General features: G+C 47.5%; 1 protein-coding gene across 15 annotated transcripts in view; it reads right to left on the bottom strand.

The window, feature by feature from the left end:
• Positions 1 to 24,910, bottom strand: part of NUP214 (nucleoporin 214) — a 108,662-nt gene that overhangs the window by 72,373 nt on the left and 11,379 nt on the right. For 3 of the 15 annotated variants that reach the window (XR_016226132.1, XM_008249052.5, XM_008249054.5), the window contains exons 8-17: positions 21,421 to 21,527; positions 20,796 to 20,862; positions 17,614 to 17,740; positions 15,105 to 15,266; positions 11,307 to 11,766; positions 8,821 to 8,996; positions 6,804 to 6,901; positions 1,624 to 1,710; positions 1,268 to 1,417; positions 83 to 241 (exon numbers count right to left, since the gene is read on the bottom strand). Coding sequence is in view for 14 of the 15 variants with exons in the window: in XM_008249052.5 (XP_008247274.2) it covers positions 83 to 241; positions 1,268 to 1,417; positions 1,624 to 1,710; positions 6,804 to 6,901; positions 8,821 to 8,996; positions 11,307 to 11,766; positions 15,105 to 15,266; positions 17,614 to 17,740; positions 20,796 to 20,862; positions 21,421 to 21,527 (1,593 nt within the window). In the remaining variant the exon portion in view is untranslated. Of the gene's footprint in view, positions 1 to 82; positions 242 to 1,267; positions 1,418 to 1,623; positions 1,711 to 6,803; positions 6,902 to 8,820; positions 8,997 to 11,306; positions 11,767 to 15,104; positions 15,267 to 17,404; positions 17,741 to 20,795; positions 20,863 to 21,420; positions 21,528 to 24,910 lie in introns of all 15 variants that reach the window. The other 12 variants (XM_008249053.5, XM_089321500.1, XM_008249055.5 and 9 more) reach the window with 8 other exon arrangements.

Raw genomic sequence — 24,910 nt, 5'->3', positions numbered from 1 at the left:
TCATACAAACCCATACTTAAGCCAGCAACTGTTGTGTGAGTTCTTTTTGCAACCTTTCCCACACTTAACTAGATTCTCCTACCTGGAGCTGAGCTTCACTCTTGGGATCCAGGGGTCTTTTATAAAGTAAGTGGAGATATCCAGAGTCACGATTCCTTTCATTCTGCTCTCTGGCTTCCTCAACACCAGCAAAGCCCTCCAGTAACGCTGTTTTCAGTGTGCTTATGTCTCCGTGAAGAGACTAGGAAAGGGACAAGAGGACAGTTATATTCCGGGAGGTAAGACCTTTCCTCCCGGAACAAGGGAGGTGGCATTTCTCATATTTCACCTGATGTGCATCTAAGTAAAACAGAATTCTTCTACTTAGAAAGATGCTACTGATCCTTCTTTAAAAAATTATTTTTGTTCTCAGTTATAAAAACTAAGAAAAGTCTTTATGGTACTCATAATTCAAGCACCTGGAGACAGTCACTGTTAACCCCGGAAAGCCTTCTTTCCAAGCATGTTACTGAAAAGTAGAACTCTAGAGTCAGACTGAAACGGGATCCTGGGTGACTACATGGATGACTTCCAACAGTCACTTCACCTTTCCATGCCTCAGTTTCCTTAATCGCAAAATAGAGAGAGTAATATTACGTACCATTCAGGAAATCTGTGAAGATTCAGTGAGAAAATACAGCTGAAATGTTTGGTACAGTGCTTTGCCCACATTAAGTGGTCATAGTCACAGTAAACCATGACTGGGCATGCTCTAAGGTATTCTATGTTGTAAAAACCCAACACTGTGGTACAGTCAGTTAAAGCCCTCGCCAGTAGCACCGGCATACCACATAGGCACCAGTTTGAGTCCAGCTGCTCCACTTCCTACCCAGCTCCCTGCTAACATGCCCGGGAAAGCAGCAGAAGATGGCTCAGGTGCTCAGGCCCTGCCACCCACATGGGAGACCCGGATGAAGTCCCAGGCTCTTGGCTTCAATCTGGCCCAGTCCTAACTGTTGCGGTCATTTGGGGAGTGAACCTGCAGATAAAAAATATGTCTCTAACTTCTTTAAATAAACATATATGTAAAGAAAAAAACACAGAGTGGTTAGAGAAACCTGTCCAGAGTCACATAATTCATGAAGTGCTGAAGGTAGATTTGACATCAGGCATTCTTAGGTAAACTACTTATCTATATAAAAACCTCAAAGAAGTAAGGCATATACAGTTAGGAGAACAGTTTTTAAAAATGTCATTCTACTCAGGGAAAATATCCATGAACACAAACCTCTGTGGTCTCCTTAATCTCCAGAAGAAAGGTGTGCAAGTCATCTGATTCTGTTCTCAGGAGCGTCATCTCCTCTGCACTGCCCACTTGGAAACAGCATTTGGAAGTCCGGGCTTTCAACTCTTCCAACTCTTTCTGAAAGTGTGAGATCTGCAGAAACCCCAAATGGAGAAAGGACACGTTCCGAACAGCACAGCGTTAACGTCACTGCCGCGGTGTGCATTCATCGCAGACTCCTGGGACGGGCCAGGCTGCAAGGCTAGGATACGCTGGTCACAGACGAATCTGCACCCAGAACCCCTCGAGTCTCACTGTCAGAGCTACCGCAGGAGACACTCCCCAGGGAACAAAGTTACCTCCTCTCCAATTCCTGCCATCACAGGATCTGAATCTTTCCACGAATGTCCCTGCTTCTCCGTAACAGGAGGCTGAAGCGACTTCCCCTGAAAGAGAGGCGGAAGGTTTAAAAATGGATTCACACTGTAAGTTGCGGCTTCTAAAGCAATTGCGTCAGGGCCTGTCGCAGGGCAGCACTCGTCATCTCAGCACGCGTTCTTTCGGAACGGCATTTCCTTGGTACCCACTTTGTACAGGCAAGTTCCAGACAGTAAAGATGAGGGTGAGCAAGAGAGACGAGCTCCCGAGTCTCTCAGAAATCACCTTCCAAGGACAAGATGAAAAATACAAAGTAAACACATGAGATCATTTCAACTGGTGAGTAAACAGGAAAATATAAAGAGAACAAAAGGGGACCCTCCTTCAGAGGAGACAGGAAGGAGACCCCGCACCAGGGGCTGTCATCAGAACTGAGGCCACAACCAACGGGGAGGAGTGGGAGGACTCGGGGAAACACTTCTTGAGCAGCAATAAGACCAATATGAAACCCTGAAGCAGACAAGAGCTTGACATGAGGCAGGCAGAGAAAGAAAGCAAATGGGGCTTGCGTGGTGAAGTCAGAGGGCCCTGGAAAAGGCAGGCATGCGGCAGGTCGTGTAAGGCCAGACCAAAGAGTCTGGATCTAGTGTTTTGGTTTAGAAAGTGTGTTTTAGAACAGTTTAAACAATGGTGTCTTAAAAGACCCCTCTTGCTGCAGAGTGAGCAGCCAGGAGCTAATGAGGAAGAAGAGATGGCAACTGGAGGTGGGAGAAAGCTTAGGGCTCTAAGTCTGACTCTGCCAGAGTAGAGCTCACCAGACTCCACCTGTCTATCACTGGGAAGTGCTGCTGTTAAAGGTTAAGAGAGAAATTCAGAATGTTCATGCAGGGGACACAGCTATGACGCTATGGGTTAAAGCCCCAGCCTGCAGCCTGGCATCCCATGTGGGCACCAGTTTGAGTCCTGGCTGCTCCACTTCCAATCCACCTCCCTGCTAATGTGCCTGGGAAAGCAGTAGAAGATGGTCCAAGTCTTTGGGCCCCTGCACCCACGTGGGAGACCTGGAAGAAGCTCCTGGCTTCAGATCAGCTCCCCACTGGCCATTTGGGGAGTGAACCAGAAGATGGAAGACCTCTCTCTCTCTGCTTCTGTCTCTGCCTCTCTCTAACTCTGCCTTTCAAATAAATAAATTAATTAAAAAAGAAAAGAAAGAAGCAGTGGCAGGACTGGATCCCAGGCATTGTATGGCACAAAGCCCACCCCAGGGGATCCTTTTGAAACAGAAACAGCCACCACCATGGGGCCAGCGCTGTGGTGTAGGGACTAAAGCCGCCGCCTGCAGTGCTGGCATCCCATATGGGCGCCCATTCTAGTCCTGGCTGCTTCTCTTCGAAGCCAGCTCTCTGCTACAGCCTGGGAAAGCAGTAGAGGATGGCCCAAATCCTTGGGCCCCCGTACCCACATGGGAGACCTGGAAGAAGCTCCTGCTCCTGGCTTTGGATCGGCTCAACTCCAGCCATTGCGGCCAAATGGGGAGTGAACCAGCGAGTAGAAGACACCTCTCTCTCTGCCTCTTGTTTTCTCTGTGTAACTCTTTCAAATAAATAAATAATTCTTAAAAAAAAAAAAAAAAAAAACCAACAAACACCCACCTGCATTTGAGCAAAGAAAATTTTCACACAGACGAAAACATTAAAATATAGCTCGTGGCATGTTAAGCTCAGTCATCAAAATTTAGACTAAGAGGAGGAACTCTATATGGCACATGACCTGGAAGGAAAAAGAATGAAGTGGAACCTGAAGACCTGATAATCTTTCTCAGAGCTCTGACGTGCCAAGGCCTGCGTGTGTACCTGGCGGCCGTCTGTTGGAGCCCAGCAGCCGCTGTTCTCCTGAGCTGCATCTCCTCAAACAGGAGCCCCCGCCCTGCGCCCCACCTGTGTGCGGTCGCCCGGCCTCGCCTGCCTTGGAGCCGCAGCCTCTTCTTTCCGTCTCCTTCCCGATGGAGACACTGGTGGCAGGACTGACTGGGCGGCTACATTTGTGAACACGTGCCACAGTTCACGCTTTGCTGAGTGTGAATAGCGCTTGGTGTGCGCTGGCATTTAAGAGCTGCTGGGAGAGTCTCACTGTGAGAGCCGCGTCCTGTGTGTCCTCAGTCTGATGGAGGTGGAAGGAGGCGGCGCCAGGGAGCAGAAAGTTCCGTCACTGACCACCCTGCCCCAGCCTGGGCCGAGCACACTGGGCTGTGCAGCCCGCGGAGCCTGACGTGCACTGGTCGAAGGGCTTTGAGTGCCCATGAAGCAGGTAGTGAGTGACAGAAGCACTTGGAAGAGCGCGCTCGCTCTCTCTCCCTCCCTCTCTCTGTAGCTGTTTCAAATAAATAAAATAAATCTTAAAAAAAAAAAAAAAAAAAAAAGGCAATGAATGCTTGTGCACCACCTGCTGTCAGTGCTGCCCCTGAGAAGGGAACGGTAGAAAAGGAACAGACTCTAGGGGAGTCGGAAATCAAGAGTCCTGCTGTGGTGACATTTTCATCAGAGGTGCTTGCTCTACCATTTGCTGCTGACGACAATGACCACGAGAGAGGTTTTAGACTGCATGAAGAGTCAAGAAAACAGCCAGCACTTATTTAAGAAATGCCATGTGCTGTGCATTATGCCGCAAGCTAGGAATGTGACCGGGGCATTTACTAAGTGTCCAGTGTGGGGCTGAGGGCTGGCGGGGTCAGTTAAGGGAAGACACCAAACGCAAAGACAGGACTCCTATTCTGAGAGCACTCAGATGATCCGACGGGAAACAGAAGCACGGTTCTCTTTACGGAGGCAGGCGTGCGGGGCAGTGAGTGTAGCCTCCACGTGGGACATCTGCATTCCTTGTCGGAGCGCAGTTCTATCCCACCCGCCTCACTTCCCATCCAGCTTCCTGCCAATACATGCAGGAAGGCAGCAGGTGACGGTGCAAGTGCCTGGGACCCTGCCGCCCGCGTGGGAGACTCAGCCAGCGTTCCAGGCTCTAGCTTCGGCCTGGCCCACATGAACTGTTGTGGAAACTTTGGAAGATTCAACAGATGAAAGATCTGTCACTTACTGTCACTCTGCCTTTCAAGTAAATGAAAATAAACTTTTTTTTTTGATGAAACTATAGAAATGAGCTAAAATGACAAACTGAAAATCTAATATAGAAAGTAAAATAAAGATTTTAGAGAAGCATATGAAAACAAATTTCTTGAAACAGGAAATGATTTCTAAAGACAAACACACAGATCGATCATAAAAGACAAGACTGACATACAACTTCGGCAAAATGAAGAACACGTACTGGGTGGGCATTTAGCCTAGTGATTACGGTGTCCAGACCCACATCTGAGCACCAGCTTCAACCTCCCAGCTTCACCTCCTGACCCCAGCCTCTGCCAACACAGACCCTGGAAGGGAGCACTGATGGCTCAAGCAATTGGGTTCTTTCCAGGCAAATAGGAAACCTAGATTGAGCTCATAGCTCCTGGCTTCAGCTTGGCCCAGCCCAGCAGGTGCAGGCATTTGGGGAGTGAACCAGTACAAGGGAGTTCTTGTTTTTTCTCTCTGACTCTCAAATATTTAAAAAAAAAAAAGGCAAAAACAAACAAACAAAAAAACTATTCATCAAAGAAGCCATGAAGATAATGAACAAGCAATTCAGGTAGTAAATCATTTGTATTGTGCATGTGAATATCCAAGAAAATAACTCTTAAACAGGCACAAACAAGTCCGGTACATAAAGGCAAATACTGCCTGGCTGCATAGGTAGAAGCTGAAAAGGCTGATCCCACAGAAGCAGCAGGCAGAGCAGTGGTTACCAGAGGCCAGGACGGGTTAAGAGGGAGGCAGAGAGGACGCTTAAGGGGACCAGGGCTTTAAATGCACGGAAAGAGCAACTTCTAACATTCCTCTTTCTTTCTTTAAAGATTTTATTTCTTTATTTGAGAGGCAGAGTTACAGACAGTGAGAAGGAGACAGAGAAAGATCCTCTATCCACTGATTCACTCCCCAAATGGAGAAACTGTTGCGGCCAATGAGGGAGTGAACCAGCAGATGGAAGACCTCTCTCTCTCTTTCTCTCTGCCTTTCCTTCTCTCTCTGTGTAACTCTGACTTTCAAATAAATAAGTAAATCTTTAAAAAAAAAATAGGTAGTGGGGGTTCTTTGCCAAGGGCAGTGACTAACAGTGAACATGGAAGTTGTAATTTTGGGGTCCTAGTAATGTTCCATGTCTCAATCTTGGTGTTAGTGAACAAGGTGTGTTCGAGGTGACAATTCACTGAACTGTATGTATTTTGGGTGCACTTTTTCTATGTGTATTATACACCAATAAAAAGCTAAAACAGGAGCAGGCCTCTGGTGCAGTGGTTAGGATGCTGGTTGCATCACCCACCTACCGTAGCACCTCGGGTCAAGGCCCAGCCCCACCTCTGACCCCAGCTCCCTGCTCATGCACACCCTGGGAGGCAGCAGGGGTGGCTCAAGTGCTAGCTGGGGTCACTGACACCACGCGGGACACCTGGACTGAGATCCAGGCTCCTGCTCAGCCCGGCCAAGCCCAGCTGCTGTTACATTTAGGGAGCGAACAGACAAGATGTCTGTCTCTCTTTACCCTTCAAATAAAGGGAAAAACAAAGAAATTTTAAAATGTGTGTGTGTGTGTTTTTTTTTTTTTGACAGGCAGAGTGGATAGTGAGAGAGACAGACAGAGAGAAAGGTCTTCCTTTTGCCGTTGGTTCACCCTCCAATGGCCACTGCGGCTGGCACACCGCGCTGATCCGAAGGCAGGAGCCAGGTGCTGCTCCTGGTCTCCCATGGGGTGCAGGGCCCAAGCACCTGGGCCATCCTCCACTGCACTCCCGGGCCACAGCAGAGAGCTGGCCTGGAAGAGGGGCAACCGGGACAGAATCCAGCGCCCCGAACGGGACTAGAACCTGGTGTGCCGGCACCACTAGCTGGAGGATTAGCCTAGCGAGGCGCGGTGCTGGCCTAAAATGTTTTTTAAAGACTAATTTACCACACAGTTCTAATTACTAGTTCTAAGGTATGAATTCTAAAACCTGAACACACATTTCATTAGGATGCATGCTTGGGGCAGTAGATTAACAAACACAAGCACTTTAAATTGAATTTCAACATACCTGGGAAGAGCCTGACTTTGCCACTGGAGGAGTTATCCTGGGCGACTTCTGTACCACAGAGAGCACTGCAGTGGGACTGCCCTGAGCAGATCGCCCTGCTGGGATAAGCAGTCAGTTCAGACAAACACACGGCTTATTCCCATCAAAAAAGCCCTTTCCCCAAGTCAAAGAAAGTAAGTTTTAGTCCCTGACCCTGTTTTATGATTTTCACTAAAGAGTGATGACTACCAGCTACATCAGGTTGGGCCAAAGGCCATGAAAAAACATATTCTAAAACTTTAGGTGTGAAATATTTTTTAAGAGATTCATTTATTTGCCAGGCAGAGTGACAGAAACAGAGGGAGAAACAGAGTTGGAAAATGAATTACCAGAGGCCCTGTGCTGTGGCGTAGCGGGTAAAGCCGCCACCTGCAGTGCCAGCATCCCATATGGATGCTGATTCAAGTCCCGGCTGCTCCAAGTCCAAGCCAGCTCCCTGCTAATCGCCTGGGAAAGCAGAGGAAGATGCCCAAGTCCTTGGACCCCTCCACCATGTGGAAGACCCAGAAGAAGCTCCTGGTTCTTGGATTCAGATTGGTCCAGCTCCAGCTGTTATGGCATTTGGGAAGTGAACCAGCAGATGGAAGACACCTCTCCCTCTCTCTCTCTCTCTCTCTCTGCCTTTGCCTCTCTGTAGTTCTGCCTTTTAAACAAATAAATAAACCTCTAAGAAAACCAAAAAGAGAGAAAATGAGCCAGCAGATGGAAGACCTCTCTCTCTCTGCCTTTCCTCTCTGTGTAACTCTGCCTTTCAAATAAATAAATCTTTAAAAAAAAAAAAAAAAAAAGACTAATGGGACAAAATTAGAACACAGCGTGTGCTCTGATTGGCTACTGGAACAGAGCTGGGAAAAGCCACAAAGAACACTGTTAAGACAACTGTGGAGATGTAAACATGGACTATTGTAACAGACTGGGTTTAATTTCTTGAGTCTGGTAACGTCCTATGTGCCCTTTTTAATAGATATGTACTTGTATTTAGGAGCAAAACATTTCAAGATGTCTGCAACTAAATGTTTCAGGAAAAAATTTACATTAAAAAAGATACAGCAAACGGAGCAAACTGTTATCAAGTGCTGAACCTCAGTGAAAGGCATCTGACAACTTCCGCAACTTCCCTGTAGGTCCAAAAGGAAAAGAACAAGGACACGCGTCCATGAATTGTACAAGACACTTGAATGCAAGCTGCCTATAATCATTCCCATTCATGATCTTTCTGAAGCTTCTGCTCACGGTAGGGTTGACTGAGCAGTAAGCCCAAGAGTCTGTGCAGGCCCTTTCTCTCTGTGCACCTGTACCTCCCTGCGATGGCCTGGATGTGGTCTGTCTCCTAAAGGTCCATGTGCTGGAAGCGCGGTCCCCAGTGTAGTGTAATGGTGTTAGGGGATAGAACCTTTAAGAGGCAGAGCCTGGGGAAAGGTAATTGGTTCATGGGTGCTCCACCCTCGGGAGGAATTAATGCTGGTCTCCTGAAATTAGGTAGTTCTCGAGAGAGCGGGTTATTAGAACGCAAGACCACTCTACACTCTCGAGTCCTTGCCGCTTCTCTGCCATTTTGAGATGCACCCAGGGGCCCTCACCACGGCCAGGCTGCTGCTGGCATCATGCTCTCTAGTCTCCAGAACTGTAAGTTAAGCCAATCTCTGGTCCTGTGAATCACCCCGTGCCAGGTATTCTGTTACAGCAACACAACACAGACTTTATCTTCCACATGAAGAGAAACGTCAAACAGCAAGACGCTTGCTTTGAATCCCTGAGCTGCAGGAGAGGCATGAGAAAGCAGCCGGCAGCGGTGATGCACTGCCAACCTCCCGGTTCACAGCACGCACGTCACAGCATTTGAGGATGAGACACGGGAGCCGGAGAGAATCGTGCCCGGCTATCGTGCAGCTACGTTAGCCAGGACTCTTGAGAGCACTGCACACTGTTCCTCTGAGGAGGCAGGGCTCAGGCCTGAAGCTGCTGACTTCAATCATACCTGACGGGGAGGGAGACGCCGAGGGCTTCACTGACAAGCAAGCAGATGATGCTGAGAGAGGCGCAGGGAGGCTGAGAGGTCCGGAAGCAGCTGGCTTCGAGGTGGAAGAGAACGGCAACATCGAGGGTGTGCTCTGGGAGCTATTAACAGGAGCAGAGGTAGCCAAGGCAGTAAATCTGAAAACGGTAACCGGAATGCATCAGAAGAGCCTGCTACAGATCTTTCACACTGCTCGCAAGCAGTGTTACCACAGGGTAACTTCCTCTCCATACTTTATTGCCTTCACCAAACATAAATGTTTTAACTATTTCTTATGGGGCTGGTGCTGTGGCATAGTGGGTAATGCCGCTGCCTACAGTGCTGGCATCCCATATGGGCACCGGTTTGAGAACCGGCTGCTCTATTTCCAACCCAGCTCTCTGCTATGGCCTGGGAAGCAGTGGAAGATGGCCCAGGTCTTTGGGCTCCTGCACCCGCGTGGGAGGCCCAGAAGCTCCTGGCTCCTGGCTCCGGGTTGGCACAGCTCCAGCCATTGTGGCCAACTGGGTAGTGAACCAGAGGATGGAAGACCTCTTTGTCTCTCCTTCTCTCTACGTGTAACTCTTTCAAATAAATAAATAAATCTTTTAAAAAAATAAACTACTTCTTATTAAATTAGTTAGAAGGAAACATTTCTGTTATTGTCTGCTTACTTAAGAACAACCAAGACATCAAGTAACTTGTAGATGAAATTAAATTTATCATCACATCAACTGCTTAGTTTCTATTCTATGAGGCGGAGTAAAAAAGTGGGGGGGGGGGGGTGTGACTTAGCTATGCTTAGAAGAGTTTACTACTTCTCTTTTACCAAAGAAACTACTAAGAATTCATTTTAGGGGTGATCATCTCCTCTGGGGACTGAAAGTAGACGGGGAAAGCAGGTCATCATGTCTGCAATGCTTGGGGTCTAGTGGGAACGTAAAGTCAGTTCTACTGACAGAACACATCTGCAAACAATCCAAATACCCGGAATTAGACGACTGGTCAAATAAACAGTACAGCCAACAAAAAGAAGCACTATGCAACCTTTAGAATGAAGTAGTTATATACTGATCTAACATTAACAATGGACACCACAGCACCTCACTAAAGCAACAAGAGAGAGCAAGGGAGAGCAGGTTCTCTAGGGAAGAGGGATAGATGTGAGCAACTGCTTCCCTCAAGAAGCTCACCTTCTAGTGGGGAGAATGGGGGGGGGGGGGAGGGAGGGAGGGAGGGGAGCGGGGAAGTGGGAGAGGGAGGGAGAGGGAGGGAGAGGGAGGGAGAGGGAGGGAGAGGGAGAGGGAGAGGGGGCGGGGGGGAGCGGGGAAGAGGTGAGCAGGCAGGACCTAGGCCTGTAGGAACTTGAATACCACGCTAGAGCTTGGACTGCATTCAGAAGCCCCGGGGACTGCTGGGTTGGGCAGTCACCTACTGTCTTCACAGTTTCTCAAGCTCACTTTGGTGGCTGCACAGAGAACAGTTTAGAGTCCAGGGTGGACATGAGGGATTAATTTCCCTTCCAAGATGTATACACTGAAATGTTCATTTTTCAAAAAGAAAAAATACTTCCTTTGTAATCTAAAAGAGCAAAACAAGTATTTAAATATCACTCCACAGAAATAAAAAAATTAACATGCTGGGAGCAGGCTTTATGCTTAAGCAGGTTAAGCTGCCTCATAGGATGCCACAGATCAACAGAGTGCTGTCCTTCCTTTTTCCCCAAAGATATATTTTTTATTTATTTGAAAGACAGAATTACAGAGTGAGAGGGAGAGTCAAGAGATCTTTCACCCTCTGGTTCACTCTCCAAATGGACACAATGGCTAGGACTGGGCCAGGTCAAAGCCAGAAGCTCCTTCCTGGTCTCCCCTATGGGTGCATGGGCCCAAGGATTTGGGCCACCTTCTCCTGCTTTCCCAGGCACATTAGTAGGGAGCTGGATCGGAAGTGAAGCAGCCAGGACTTAAACTGGCTGGTGCCCATATGGGATGCCAGGGTTGCAGGCAGTGGCTCTGCCCACTACGCCACAGTGCTGGCCCCAGAGTACCACACTTCCTAATCCAACTTCCTACTAACGCACCGAGGAGGCAGCAGATGATGGACCAAACATTTGGGTCCTCCTGTCCTCACGGGAGACGCGGATAGGGTTCCTGGCTTCGGCCTGTCTGTCCCAGCTGTTGGGGACATTTGGAGGGTAAACCAGTGGATGGAAGATTTCTCTGTCTCCCACTGTCACTCCGCCTTTTGAAAATAGACAAATGTTATCTAATACCCGTTAGGACTAGATCCACTGATGAGCTGCAAAGCCTTTAGGTTGGTTTGATTTTTACCATCTGCAGGAAATTCCTTTGGAAAGAAAAGTAACTCCAACTAGTAACTCCAATCATAGTGACTCTACTTCCAGCTAATAATATGCAGTATTTCTATCCATCCTTCAGAACAATCAAACTTGAAAAATGACTTACTTTTCACTAAGGTTGGTCTTGACTGCAGATGCTGAGGGTGCGAAGGAGGGCTTTATTTCTACATTTGGAGCAGACACACTCGGCATCGGGGTACTTTCCAGGGTAGGCTTAAAACTCGATGATCCAAAGGAGAATGAAACAGCAGATGGGGCTATGGGGGAAGCTGCAGGGGTGGGGGCTAGTGAGGTTTTGGAAGGAGGAGTGAAAGAGAAGGTGGAGACGCCTGAACCCAGCGTTGCTTTGGGGTTCTCAGGGCCACTGGGAAATGGAGCAGCAGCAGCAAATTTTAAGGATGCAGAACCAAAGGAGAACACGGCAGGGGCCCCACTAGCAGGAGGCAAATGGAAGGTGGTGATGGGAGCAGCAGGCGACGCAGCTGGAAGGGAAGCAGGGGTTGTCACTGCTGAGGCATCCACTTTTTGTGGGGCTTGAGAGGAGGTTGGGGTGGTAGGAGTGCTTCCTGCAAAGAAAAAAAGGAGAAAATGTTAACACCGGAAGGCCATGCAACAGAAAGCTAGTGAAACAGGGTTTGCGGGAGCCAGTGTTGTAGCACAGCAGGTAAGGCCACCGCCTGGGACATCTGTATCCTCTATGAGCACTGGTTTGAGTCCTGGCTGCTCCACTTCCCATCCTTCTCCCTACTAATGGCCTGGGAAAAGCAGAGGAGATGGGCCAGGTGCTGGGGCCCTGCCACCCATGTGGGAGACCCAAATGAAACTCCACTTTCTGAAAACAGAGACTCAGGGCTGGCGCTGTGGTGCAGTGGGATAAGCTACCACACCAGCATCATTTGAGCACTAGTTCAAGTCCTGGCTGTGCCAGCTCCCTGCTAACATTCCTCAAAAACCAGTGGAAGATGGCCCAACTGCTTGGATCCCTCGGGACCCTGCTACCCACATGGGAGGCTTGGATGGAGTTCCAAGCTCCTGGTTTTGGCCTGGCCCAGTCCTGTCATTGCAGCCATTTGGGGAGTGAAGCAATGGATGGAAAATCTCTCTCTCCCTCTGTAACTCTGCTTTTCAAATAAATAGATAAATCTTTAAAAGAAAACAGACTCAAGTAAATTGCTATTTCTATGAGAACATAAAAATGTAAGCAAATCTGTTGATACTTCCTTTACACAACAGATACAAACCAAGAAAACTGCCTTCATCAAAGACACAAGCATGGGCACGTTTATCACTCCCACACACAGCAGCCAGACCAACAGAAACATTAACAGACCCTAAAGAAATCAGCGGCAGTTTGTCCACTGACAATGGAACTGAACATTTGAAAAATGTCATGTTGCTAGGACTTCTGGTCATGTGACACAGCATCCTTATAGCTCCAGCCTGGAAACAGACACAACCATTAGTGTCTTCCAAACCAGTGAGTGGACAGAACAGACAATCTCCCCCTTCAGGGCTCTCTCCCACTCTCCGCAATACGCACTACCTCTGGACCAGCCGTGAGAGCATGGAGTTTCTCTGGGAAGAAAGGCTAACACTGAAACTGGCCTGCCAAGTGCTGCATGCTCAAATGTGATCAGAAACACACGTCACCCCACAGGCTCCCACATGCACAGGCTTCACTTCTTGTCAGACAGACCAGGCAAAGGGTGATGTACTGCACGGTACTATGACCACTCACGGGGAGAGCAACAACCAAGGGTGCACGCGCTATGAATGAGGAGAAATCCTAACGGAACACAGGTACAGGCTGTGCAGGCACCAAGTATGTCTACCTGGGGCTGCCTTGTCAGACTGGGGGCCCTAACGAGCCGAGTGGGTCTATTCTGAATGAGCAACTCACTGTGCACAGGAAAGCAGTCAGAAAACATCCTAACTACTGTTTATCCAACTGGTCAACACTTCTTCAAGATTTGAAAACTGGTTACCCTATGAGTTTTGTTATAACCAAACTAGGAAAAAAAAACTTATTGGTTATAAACTCACAGAAATCAAGAAGAAATATGATCGTGAAGCTCCAATATCTGGAAAAAATGCTCTGTAAAAGCTGTATGTCTTGGGGCCAACACTGTGGCACAGCGGGTAAAGCCGCTGCCTGCAGTGCTGGCATCCCACATGGGCGCCAGTTCAAGTCCTGACTGCTCCACTTCTGATCCAGCTCTCTGCTGTGGCCTGGCAAAGCAGTAGAAGATGGCCCAGGTCTTTGGGTCCCCACACCCACATGAGAGACCTGGAAGAAGCCTGGAAGAAGCTCCTGGCTCTCGGCTTCAGATCGGCACAGCTCTGGCCATTGTGTCCATCTGGGGAGTGAACCAGCAGATGGAAGACCTCTCTCTCTGCCTCTCTGTAAATCTACCTTTCAAATAAATAAATAAATCTGTTAAAAAAAAAAAAAAAAGGCTGTATGCCTTAGGGCCAGCATTGTGGTATAGGAGGTTAAGCTGGCATCCCATATGGGTGCTGGTTTGAAACCCAGCTACTCCGCTTCCAATCCAGCTTTCTAATGATAGCCTGGGAAAGCAGCGGAGGATGGCTTAAGTCCCTAGGCACCTACGTGGGAGACCCAGAGGAAGCTCTGGGCTCCTGGTTTCTACCTGGCCCAGCCCTGGCTGCTGTGGCCATTTGGGGAATGAACCAGCAGAAAAAGACCTCTCTGTCTCTCCTCTCTCTGTAACTCTGCCTTTCCATTAAAAAACAAACAAAAAAAGGCTTTATAGTTCTTCTTACACAGGCATACATTTACTTTTTCAAAAAAAACTTATTTTAGTTATTTGAAAGATAGAGTTAGAGAGAGAGGTAGAGAGAAAGAGGTCTTCCATCTGCTGATTCACTCCCCAAATGGCTGTAATGGCCGGAACTGAGCCGATCTGAAGCCAGGAGCCAGGATCTTCTTCCAGGTTTCCCACATGGGTTTAAGGGCTCAAGGACTTGGGTCATCCTCTGCTGCTTTCCCAGGCACATGAGCAGGAAGCTGGATCAAAAGTGTAGCAGCCGAGATGCAAACTAGCACCCATAGTGGGATGCCAGCACTGCAGGCCGGGGCTTTAACCCACTGCGCCACAATGCTAGCCCCACAGGTATATATATGTAAGTGTATGTACCAAAATGCTGACTATGGCTCTTGTTGATTATAGATGGGCTTTAAATGAATTTTTGTATTTTTCCATTTTTTCTCTAGTAAGCATATTGTTTTTTAAAGAGGGAGAATAAAATATCTAAAACAAATGAAATATAAACAAAAGAAAATTCCCATGCTGTCAGAAAAAAACTATTATTGAGATTTTAGTATCTATTTTTCAAGTATTTTGTGTCTATAGGATATAGCACTTTTTCATGATATATTCCACTCTCTCCATGTCAATAAATGTAACATTTTTAGTATTTACATGGCATTTAATTACATGAATGTACAATCATTTATTTAACCACCACCCCCAATTAACACATTTAAATGACTCAGATCATATGAAAAATATCTCAGTAAGTTCACAGAAGTGGAAATAAAAGATGTTTATTTTGATGGAAAAATTTTGAAATCCACGTAGTTTTTTCATACTGCACTTTTTCCATGAACTTTTTGAAGACCCTCTTGTAGACCACAGAGTCTCACAACATACCGGTGCTAAATAACCTGAAAGGATCAACCCAGCCAATCTTCCTTTTTCTCTACAATAAGTAAATGGTGGAGAGTAAACCTGGGGTACCTGAAGGCAAGGATCCGCTGCAGCTTACTGGGACTGCCAGCTGCAGAGAGGCACTGTGTCCTACAGCGTTCCCACCCCTGGAAATCTTCCCGGATGAGCCCTCACAGCACTCTCTTTTGGACAAAGTGGGCACAGATACTTACCTGGTGCTTTGGGCTGTCGTTCTCCTTCTAATGAGAGCCTCTCTGGTGTCTTGATGAGGGACCTAACCCCAGGATTTTGATTGATCATATAGAATGGACAAAGCACACCATCTGTTGAAAGTAACATGAGAACTGGAGCAGGAGGAAGAGTCTTTTCATCATCTGTTAAAACAGAAAACAAAGGCGATAAAAGAGCCAAGTCAATGTGAGGGCCTGAGCCCGGAAGGGAGTGACTGCCCTGAACAAGAAGGGGGCTTTAGGGACCCATCTCAATCGCTGCTCAGGTCAGCTGCTTCTGATTCAGCTCCCAACCGCCTTTCATGCACTGCTATGTAACAAGAGCCACTGGCACTATCAGATCACCACCGTCCTGCTGGGCCCCACACAGACGCCCTCAGTCCCACAGCTCCTCCGCGCTCCAGACAAAGGGCCGGCACTTGCCCGACTAGAGCCCTTGGAAGGGCCTGGCTCACCAGAAATAAGACTGCACTTTGGAAAGCGCGCAGTAGGACTACACTACTTCATGTAGCATCAAGTCAGACTGCTTCAATGCATTCACAATTGCATTAGAGACGTGCATTTTATGAACTGAGGCTTCCAGAACCAGAGCAAAGGAGCTCATGAGACCAAATATTCCTGCCTAAGCAGGGAAAGGACAGGGAACGCCGTGGTGCCTGACCGGACACGTCTAAACCAAAGCACGCGAGAGCAAAGATTCCTCTCTGCTGCTGCACTTTTCAGTTCCACAGCCTGGAGGCTCCCACAGGGAGAAGATATATTCAGAGCACACACCAGGTCCATGTGGAAGCCGTGAACACCTCTGAGGTCTCCATATTCTAGTCCTTGGCTTCAGACCCCGTATTGATACACTGTATGGGATTAGGATACTGCTCCTTGAAGGGTCACTTGGAAACCAAAATGGGCAAAGAAACTAAGCTAACAAGTCCCAACGTTCCAATTTTCAATCAGATTCTAAAGTATGCACAGGGAGCCGCCACTGTGGCATAGCAGGTAAAGACACTGCCTGCAGTGCTGGCATCCCACATAGGTGCCAGTTCTAGGCCCAGCTGATCCACTTCCGATCCAGCTCTCTGCTACGGCCTGGGAAAGCACTAGAGGATGGCCCAAGTCCTTGGGCCCCTGTACCCACGTGGGAGACCCAGAAGAAGCTCCTGAATCCTGGCTACAGATTGACCCAGCTCCAGCCACTGCTGCCATCTGGGGAGTGAACCAGTGGATGGAAGAATTCTCTTTCTCTGCCTCTCTGTAACTGCTTTTCAAATAAACAACACAACTTTTTTCTTAAAGATTTATTTATTTATGTATTTGAAAGGAAGAGTTAGAGAGAGGCAGAGGCAGATAGAGAGAAGTATTTCATCCACTGGTTCATTCCCCAAATGGCCCAACAGCCAGAGCTGTGCCAATCCGAAGCCAGGAGCCAGGAGCCAGGAGCTTCCTCCAGGTCTCCCAAGCAGGCTCAGGGGCCCAAACACTTGGGCCATCTTGTACTGCTTTCCCAGGCCATAGCAGAGAGCTAAATCAGAAGTGGAGCAAGGGGGGCAGGCACTGTGGCATACTGGGTAAAGCCCCTGCCTGTAGTGCCGCATCCCCTATGGATGTCGATTTAAATCCCGGGTGCTCCATTTCCTGGCTTCAGATCAGTTCAGCTTTAGCCATTGCAGCCAATTGGGGAGTGAACCAGAGGATGGAAGACTTCTCTCTCTCTGCCTCTCTTTCTCTCTGTGTAACTCTGACTTTCAAATGAATAAATAAATCTTTAAAAAAAAAAAAAAAGTAGAGCAGGGGCCAGCGCTGTGGTGTAGCACGTAAAGCCACCTGCAGTGCCAGCTTCCCATATGGGCGCCGGTTCGAGTCCCAGCTGCTGCTCCACTTCCAATCCAGCTCTCTGCTATGGCCTAGGAAGGCAGTACAAGATGGCCCAAGTCCTTGGGCCCCTGCACCCACGTGAGAGACCCAGAAGAAGTTCCTGGTTTCGGATTGGCACAGCTCTGGCCATTGTGATCTGGGAGTTCACTGGGGAGTGAACCAGATGGTGGAATACCTCTCTTTCTCTCTCTCTGCCTCTCCTTCTCTCTCTTTGTAACTCTGACTTTCAAATAAATAAATAAATAAGTCTTTAAAAAAAAAAAAGTGGAGTAGCTGGGAATTGAACCAGCGCCCATAAGGGATGCTGACACTGCAGAGGGCGGCTTTACCCACTATGCCACAGCGCTGGCCCCAATAAATACATCTTTTAAAAAATAAAATATGCACAGACACACAGACACGTGTGCACATACACATGGTATTTCTGGCCTTGGTTTCATTAATGAGCATCCATTCCAACTGGCTCACTGTCCTCACAATGCACCTCTTCGAGAAGGAATGGTCAGGCGGAAGTCAAAGGCACTCAGTGGAAGAGCTCCTGCTGAACATGTACAGCCGGCCTTCCAGTGTTACGCATCCCTGGCAAGAAGACTGTCAGCACTAAGCACCAGGCTACACTTACTGACGGTGATTTCCACTTGGTTTGTATAATCTATGGCAACTCCCACTGGCAGGGAGTCATCACTCTTGTCTGTTACGGGCAGTTCAGCTCGACTAGAATCCTCCAACAGCCAAGACTCCCAATTAATCTACGGGGAAAAAAGAGAAAAAAGTGCCATGTTGGTTAGAGCTCTGCATTGGTTCCTCCCAGCATTATTCAAATAGCAGAAAAGAATAAAAGACATTTCATTTGGTTCAGCTCTTAGGTGTTGGCTGGGAGGCTCTGAAATCTAAGAGGATGGTCTAAAAGCTGTGACTACTCCAGCAAGCAAAAGGTTCATTTGTCACATCCACTTATCTATTTCTGGTGTCCAGAGTCCCTGTCATGTCAATAAATAACCACTACCAGGAACACTTTCTGAAGTAGCTCCCACCTCAGCTCGGTAGACTGGTGACTATGGGGCGCAAATCCAGCAGGTGCATGGAGCCAGTGAACACCTGCTCCTAGAAATTCTGGAAGGGGACCGGCAGCTTCAGGGTCTTGCACAGAGAAGTCTAAAAAGCTGGCCAGAAACCCTGAGTTCACCATCCATCCGTAGAGAGAAAATAACCCGAGTTCCTATCTTCCCGGTTCCTCAGACTGTCAATCTTCTTGCTCCAGGCTGACTGGACAACCATAAGTCTTTCCTGTAAACTCCCCTTTTATTGAAGCTGCTTGAATGGCCTGTGCCCTTTCAACAAATAACTCCTGGTTTTTAAAAATCACTAACATTCTGTCTATCTTTCAGTATTGATCAGAATTGGGCGGCATGGATCATGCTGATGTAACTAAACAAGGAAACAAAAAGCTGTCCAGGAAAGAGAATCTAATCATGCCACAGGACTGAGCTATGGCATAAACAACAGGCCTGTCAATGCCAATAATACTCATCTCAACATTACAAAGTAACATTTAGACAAATTAACCATTAAAAGACAGAATGCAGTTTCAGTATTGCAAGACACACTCCAGAGAGGGGGGAAAAAAACGAGGAGACACAGGTGATGACAGACAGAAAGGCACAAACAACAAGAATGGGGTCGCTAAATATTCATCTCACAAAGCAGATTATCAACAGCTATCAGAGGGGCCGGTGCTGTGGTGTAGTGGGTAAAGCCGCTGCCTGCAGTGCCAGCATCCCATATGGGCGCTAGTTCGTGTCCTGGCCGCTCCACTTCCAATCCAGCTCTCTGCTATGGCCTGGGAAAGCAGTAGAAGATGGCCCAAGTCCTTTTGCCTCTGCACTTACATTGGGGGCCTGGAAGAAGCTCCTGGGTCCTGGCTTTGTATTGGCGCAGCTCAGGCCATTGTGGCCAATTGGGGAGTGAACCAACAGATGGAAGACCTCTCTCTCTCTCTCTCTCTGCCTTTCTTTCTCTGTGTAACTCTGACTTTCAAATAAATAAATAAATCTTTAAAAAAATTTAAAAAGAGCTATCAGAAATAAAGGTTAGGGGCCAGCACTGTGGAGTAGTGGGCAACGCCACTGCCTGTGACATCTGGCATCCCATATGGCTGCTGGTTTGTGTGCCAGGTGCTCCACTTCCAATCCTGCTCTCCATTAGAGGTCTAGAGAAAGCCGCGGAAGATTCCCAAGTGTTAGGGTCCCTGCCAGAGACCCAGATAAAGCTTCTAACTTTGGCCTGTCTAGCACTGGCCATTGCAGCCATCTGGGGAGTGAACCAGTGGATTAAAGATCTCTCTCTCTCCTCTCTCTCTTTCAAAATAAATAAATCTAAAAAAAAAAAAAATCCCAAGTCACAAAATGAAGCAACCGAAAATGACAACACAGCGCTCTACCTCTACTGTAAAGGAGGGGCGGTCTGAGGCCGCCTGTGAGCTCAGTCCTCAGCTGCCAATCACCAGTGAGGAAGCGATGATTCTTCAGTGATGACGCAGGTGGGGAGATATGGTGCAGCGGATTCAGCCGCCGTTTGGGACACCAGCATCCAATCTAATCAGAAGGCCTGGTTCAAGTCCCAACTACCACTCTTCCAAAAGAGTTACTTCTGATGAATCACAATTTGATAGGATCTACTTATTTTTATTCCATCATCAAGGATGGATTATAGTAAATTGTACAAAAGGTGCAGCTTTGAGAAATAGGAAGAAAATAAAAATAGTGCAACAGAACAAGGCAAAAACAAACCCTTCCATCTACGCAGGTACATTCTGATTAGAGGTTGACTACACAGCGTCTCCACACAGTGGAACAGAACAAGGCAAAGAAACCCTTCCATCTATGCAGGTATGCTCTGATTAGAGGTTGACCACACAGCGTCTCCACACAGCAGGTGGATCCTGAAGAGTCAAAGGGCTGTTTACGACAATGAAGAAACTACGGAATCTAACACCTGTGTTTCTCCAACACAACATTCATGCCACTTGGTTTAAGGCACTTTGTGGTTTAAGTTTTGTTCTCATCCTAAAACCCACTAAAAGAGATGTGATCTTTTAGGTTCTAAATTGTAACCACAAAGTTAACTCCCTTAAAAATATTTCTCAGAAAAATGTCACACAAAAAATGACAAGGGTAAAATTTGGGGTGGGAGTCGGTGCAGTGGTGAAATTGCTGCGCAGGACACCAGAACAGCATCTCAGGGTCCAGTTCAATCCTTGCTCCTCCACTTCGGATCCAGCTTCCCCACTAATGCACACCTGGGAAGCAGCAGGTGATAGCTCATACCTGTCACTCAGGGGAGACCCAGACTGACTTCAGGTTCCTGGCTTTGACCTGGCTCGTTCCTAGCTGTTGTAGGCATTTGGGGAGCTAACCAAGAGTTGGAAGACCTCTCTCTCTTTCGTCTCTCTGTTTTTCAAACTAAGAAAAGAGGGGCCAGCACTATGGTGGAGAAGGTAAAGCCAAAGCCTGCAGTGCTGGCACCCCATATGGGCGCAGATTCGAGTCCTGGCTATTTCACTTCTGATCCAGCTCTCTGCTCTTGCCTGGGAAAGCAGAAGATGGCCCAAGTCCTTGGGCCCCTGCACCAACATGGTAGACCCAGAAGCAGCTCCTGGCTCCTGGCTTCAGCCTGACACAGCCCCAGCTGTTGCGGCCATTTGGGGAGTGAACCAGAGGTTGGAAAACCTCTCTGTCTCTCTTCCCTGCCTTTCTGTAACTCTGCCTTTCAAATAAACAAATAAATCTTTAAAAGAAAATTTACCTGATCACTTTGTCGAGCAAGGATACTAACTTCTGTTGAAGCCGCAGATGCTGCCAACACTAAATCCCTTGAGGAATAAAATCAGAAAACCATTAAATTAAAGTACAGTGATACTTCCAATCTGACCTAGGTCCATGGTAGCATCTGGGAGAACCCCATCTCCCCATGTAAGGAGAGGGTACGGTGTTTTACCTGGCTGAAGAAAGGTGGGGGAGAGTCTACATCTTGTAAAGCTCAGCTTTTCAGCCCATGTGATAGAGCCCTGAATAATCAGCCCACTGCCTACCACCAGGAAGACAACGGAAAGACACAGAGTTCAGCCCAAAGCAGAGCAGCTTAGCTAGAAGACCAAAAGCTTCAGGGATCTACCGCTCAAAGGGACACTTTGCTCTCAGAAGGAAACGTAACACATTCCTTAAATATCAGTGTTTTCATAACACATCATTAGGGTCATTGAGAAAACTGAATTCCTAAGATTAGTATACATTCAATCTAAATTACGTAACTCAAGATCAGGGAAGCATCCGACATCATCAAGCAGCAGGGACTATGTCCAGGGCACCCCGGTCTCCAGCTTCCTGCTTTACGGACGCAGAGCAGGGTGACTGCAGGTGCCTACACTCACCATTCCTCCACGTGACTGAGGTAGTAGTGATGCTGTCTCTCCGTGCAGCTGCCATAGCAGGGCTCCATGAAGTTCACGAATATCTCAGGGTGCTTTTCTTCCTTTTTCTACAATGAACAGTGTGAGGGGAAAAAACCTCATGTGCAATTCGTCTCTAATCCTATTGGCAAACATCTCACCAAGAGAAAACCACTGAAGTTCCATGAGAAAATTCACTCAAAATCTAAGTCCACATGTAGAGGCATGGTATAAGGCACTGAGCAATATAAGGAGTACAAACACTGGTCATCAACCGGACAGAATTCAAACTCAGATTACTCAGCTTTCCTGTATGTCTAAGAGGCTTCCAAGCCTCTCTAAAGGCCGCAGGGCGCGTGAAAGGAATGACACATCCAAAGCTTCTGGACCATCACAAGGAACATAAGAAGTCGATAAAAATGCCAGGAGTGTTACTATTCCCAAGAATAAGAACATTCTAATAGTATTCTCAAGTGAGGCATCTCAGTAAATGTGTGTGTGTGTGTGTATAAAAGCTCTATTTTTATTTATTTGAAAGGCATGGTTACAGAGGAAGAGGGAAAGACAGAAAGAGATCTTCCTTCCATCCACTGGTTCACTCCCCAAATGGCCACAATGGCCAGAGCTGAACAGATCCAAAGTTAGGAGCCAGGAGCTTCTTCCAGGTCTCCCATGTGGGTGCAGATTGTAGGCATTGGGGAGCTAACCCAGAGTTGGGCCATTTTCCACTGCTTTTCCAGGTGCATTACCAGGGAACTGGACTGGAAGTGGAACAGCCAGGACTTGAACCAGTGCCCATTTGGCATGCTGGTACTGCAACCTATGGTATGCCACAGTGCCAGCCCCAGTAAATATATTTTTTTAAAGTGAACCTTAACAAGAGCTCAAAAGAATTAATAGAAATATGACCCCTTGTTCACACATCAGACCAGCAAGGATCAAAATTTCACCACTGCACAGACTACCCATGCTGGGTAGTCCCACTGGTGGTAGGAATATAAACTCACACAACTTTCCTAAAAGCTATTTTGGCAGCGATTCAAAAGCCCATCTAAAAAACAGCATATATCCCTTGACCAAGCAATTTCATTTTTAGGCATTTATCCTACAAAGTAAATGTAATCACATAAAATGTACATAAAAGAATGTATCACAGAATTCTTTAAAATGGAAACTGGTGCTGTGGCACAGCAGGTTAAGTCACAGCTTCACACCAGCACTCCACATGGAGGCAACAGCTCAAATCTCAGCTGCTCCGCTTCTGATCCAGCTTCCTGCTATGGCATCTGGGAAAGCAGCAGACGATGGCTCATGTACTGAAGCCCCCGCCACACACTGCACGCAGTCCTGGGCTCCTGGCTTCAGCCTGCTGCAGCCCCAGCTGTCACGGCCATTTGGGAAGTAAGTCAGTGGACGGAAGATCTGTCATTCCGCCTTTCAAATAAATAAATAAATATTAATAAAAAAAAAGTCTTTAAAACGGGAGAAAACTGAAAACAATCTGAATATAAAATATAAATCAGTAGAGAAAGCTGAACACTTTCCTATCCAAACAGCTATACACAATTTCATTTATTGACACAGAAAGATGATTGCATTTTACTAAGTAAAACAGGTTGAAAGACGGCACCTAATGCCAACTCTCACTTTCTTTGACTTGGTCATTTATGCATTCTAAAAATCTGGAAATTTGGGGGCCGGCGCTGTGGCATAGCAGGTTAAAGCCCTGACCTGCAGTGCCAGCATCCCATAAGGGCACCAGTTCTAGTTACAGCTGCTCCTCTTCTGATCCAGCTCTCTGCTATGGCCTGGAAAAGCAGTAGAAGATGGCCCAAATCCTTGGGCCCCTGAATCCATGTGGGAGACCTGGAAGAAGCTCCTGGCTTCGGATCAGCACAGCTCCGGCTGCTGCAGCCATCTCGTGAGTGAACCAGCGGATGGAAGACCTCTCTCTCTCTCTCTCCCCCTCTCCCTGCCTCTCTGTAACTTTCAAATAAATAAGATAAATTTTTAAAAAATCTGTAAATTTGTCTACTAAAATATCAACAGTTATTCCTGAGCAATAGAATTAAAAATGATTTTTTAAATACACTTTATTTCAAAATGCTTTCCTAGACTCTGAAAGCTAACTCTGATTGAGAAACATAGCTCTGCCTCATTCGCTTCGGAAAGTGTTACTGTAACCTGACAAGAGTAGATGTTACTAACATTCTTCCTCTGTCTTCAGGATGACTCACTCCCTTCCTCCATGCGGCTCCTCCTCAGAGAGGCCGGCCCTGACCACCCCAGTCACCAGCTGTCCCCCACTGCTTTACTTTCTCCATCTTCCTCCCTGTGGATGATCCTACACTGACTAATGACTGTCACATTCGTTAGAAGGTTAAGATCTGTAAATGCAAAATGTCTGCCTTGGTCACCTCTATATTCTCAGCTTTAAAGCAGTGCCTGGAGGTCGGCACCATCGCGGAGCAGAGCAGGGCCGCATCCCTTATGGGTGCTAGTTCAAGTCCCGGCTGCCCCACTTCTGATCCAGCTCTCTGCTAATGGTCTGGGAAAGCAGGGGAGGATAGCCCAGTGCTTGGGCTCCTGCCACCCATGTGGAGACCTGGAAAAAGCTCCTGGCTCCTGGCTTTGGATTGGCCCACCTCCAGCCATTGCAGCCTTTTGGGAAGTGAACCAGCAGATGGAAGATTTCTCTCTCTGTCTCTAACTGTGCCCTTCAAATAAAAGTCTTAAAACAGAACGCACTACAGGCATTCAATAAATATTTGATGAATACATAATTTTAAAAAGCAAGCCTTTTCGCCTTTCTAAAATCTGTTTATGATTTTACAGTTTACAGCTTAGAAAACAGCAAGTTTTTCAATTAAGTAATTTCTATTTAAGAGACTGAGAAACAGAGTGTTCCCATGTACTTGTATACCCGCCAAATGCCCACAACAGTCAGGGCTGGGCCAAAGCCAAAGTCAGGAGCTGGGAATGCAATCCCAGGTCTCCTACAAGGGTGGTAGAAACCCAGTTACTTCAGCCATCACGATGCAGTCTCTCAGGGTCTGTATGGGTGGGACGCTGGAATCCGGAGCTAGTCAGGAATGGAACCCTGGCACTCTAACATGGGACATGAGTGTCTTAACCACGAGGCTGAACACGGCAGCACAAGTTTTGACTTTTTAATCTCAAACAGCAGAACATGCTGTGAGTGCCCATAATTTTGGTCTCCAGGTAGCACTGACACCGCACACCTGAAGCTGCATCACCACTGCCAACACACAAGGAACCTGAAATCTAAGCCTGCAGCTTCACTGGATTTCTCTAACTGGAAAAGCAAAGACATTCCTGGAGCAGGCACCACGGTGCAGCAGGTCAAGCCACCACGTGGAACACACACCCTTTATCAAAGCTCCTGGTCGGAGTCCCACTGCTCTGTGCTTCCTGCTAACGTGTCTGGAGGGCAGCAGGTGACGGCCCAAGG

Source organism: Oryctolagus cuniculus, chromosome 1 (assembly GCF_051225735.1).
Source record: "Oryctolagus cuniculus isolate XC-2025 breed Fujian yellow rabbit chromosome 1, ASM5122573v1, whole genome shotgun sequence".
NCBI classification, from domain to species: domain Eukaryota; kingdom Metazoa; phylum Chordata; class Mammalia; order Lagomorpha; family Leporidae; genus Oryctolagus; species Oryctolagus cuniculus.
The sequence above is the reverse complement of the archived record's forward strand: the minus strand, read 5'-3'. Positions and strand labels throughout refer to the sequence as shown.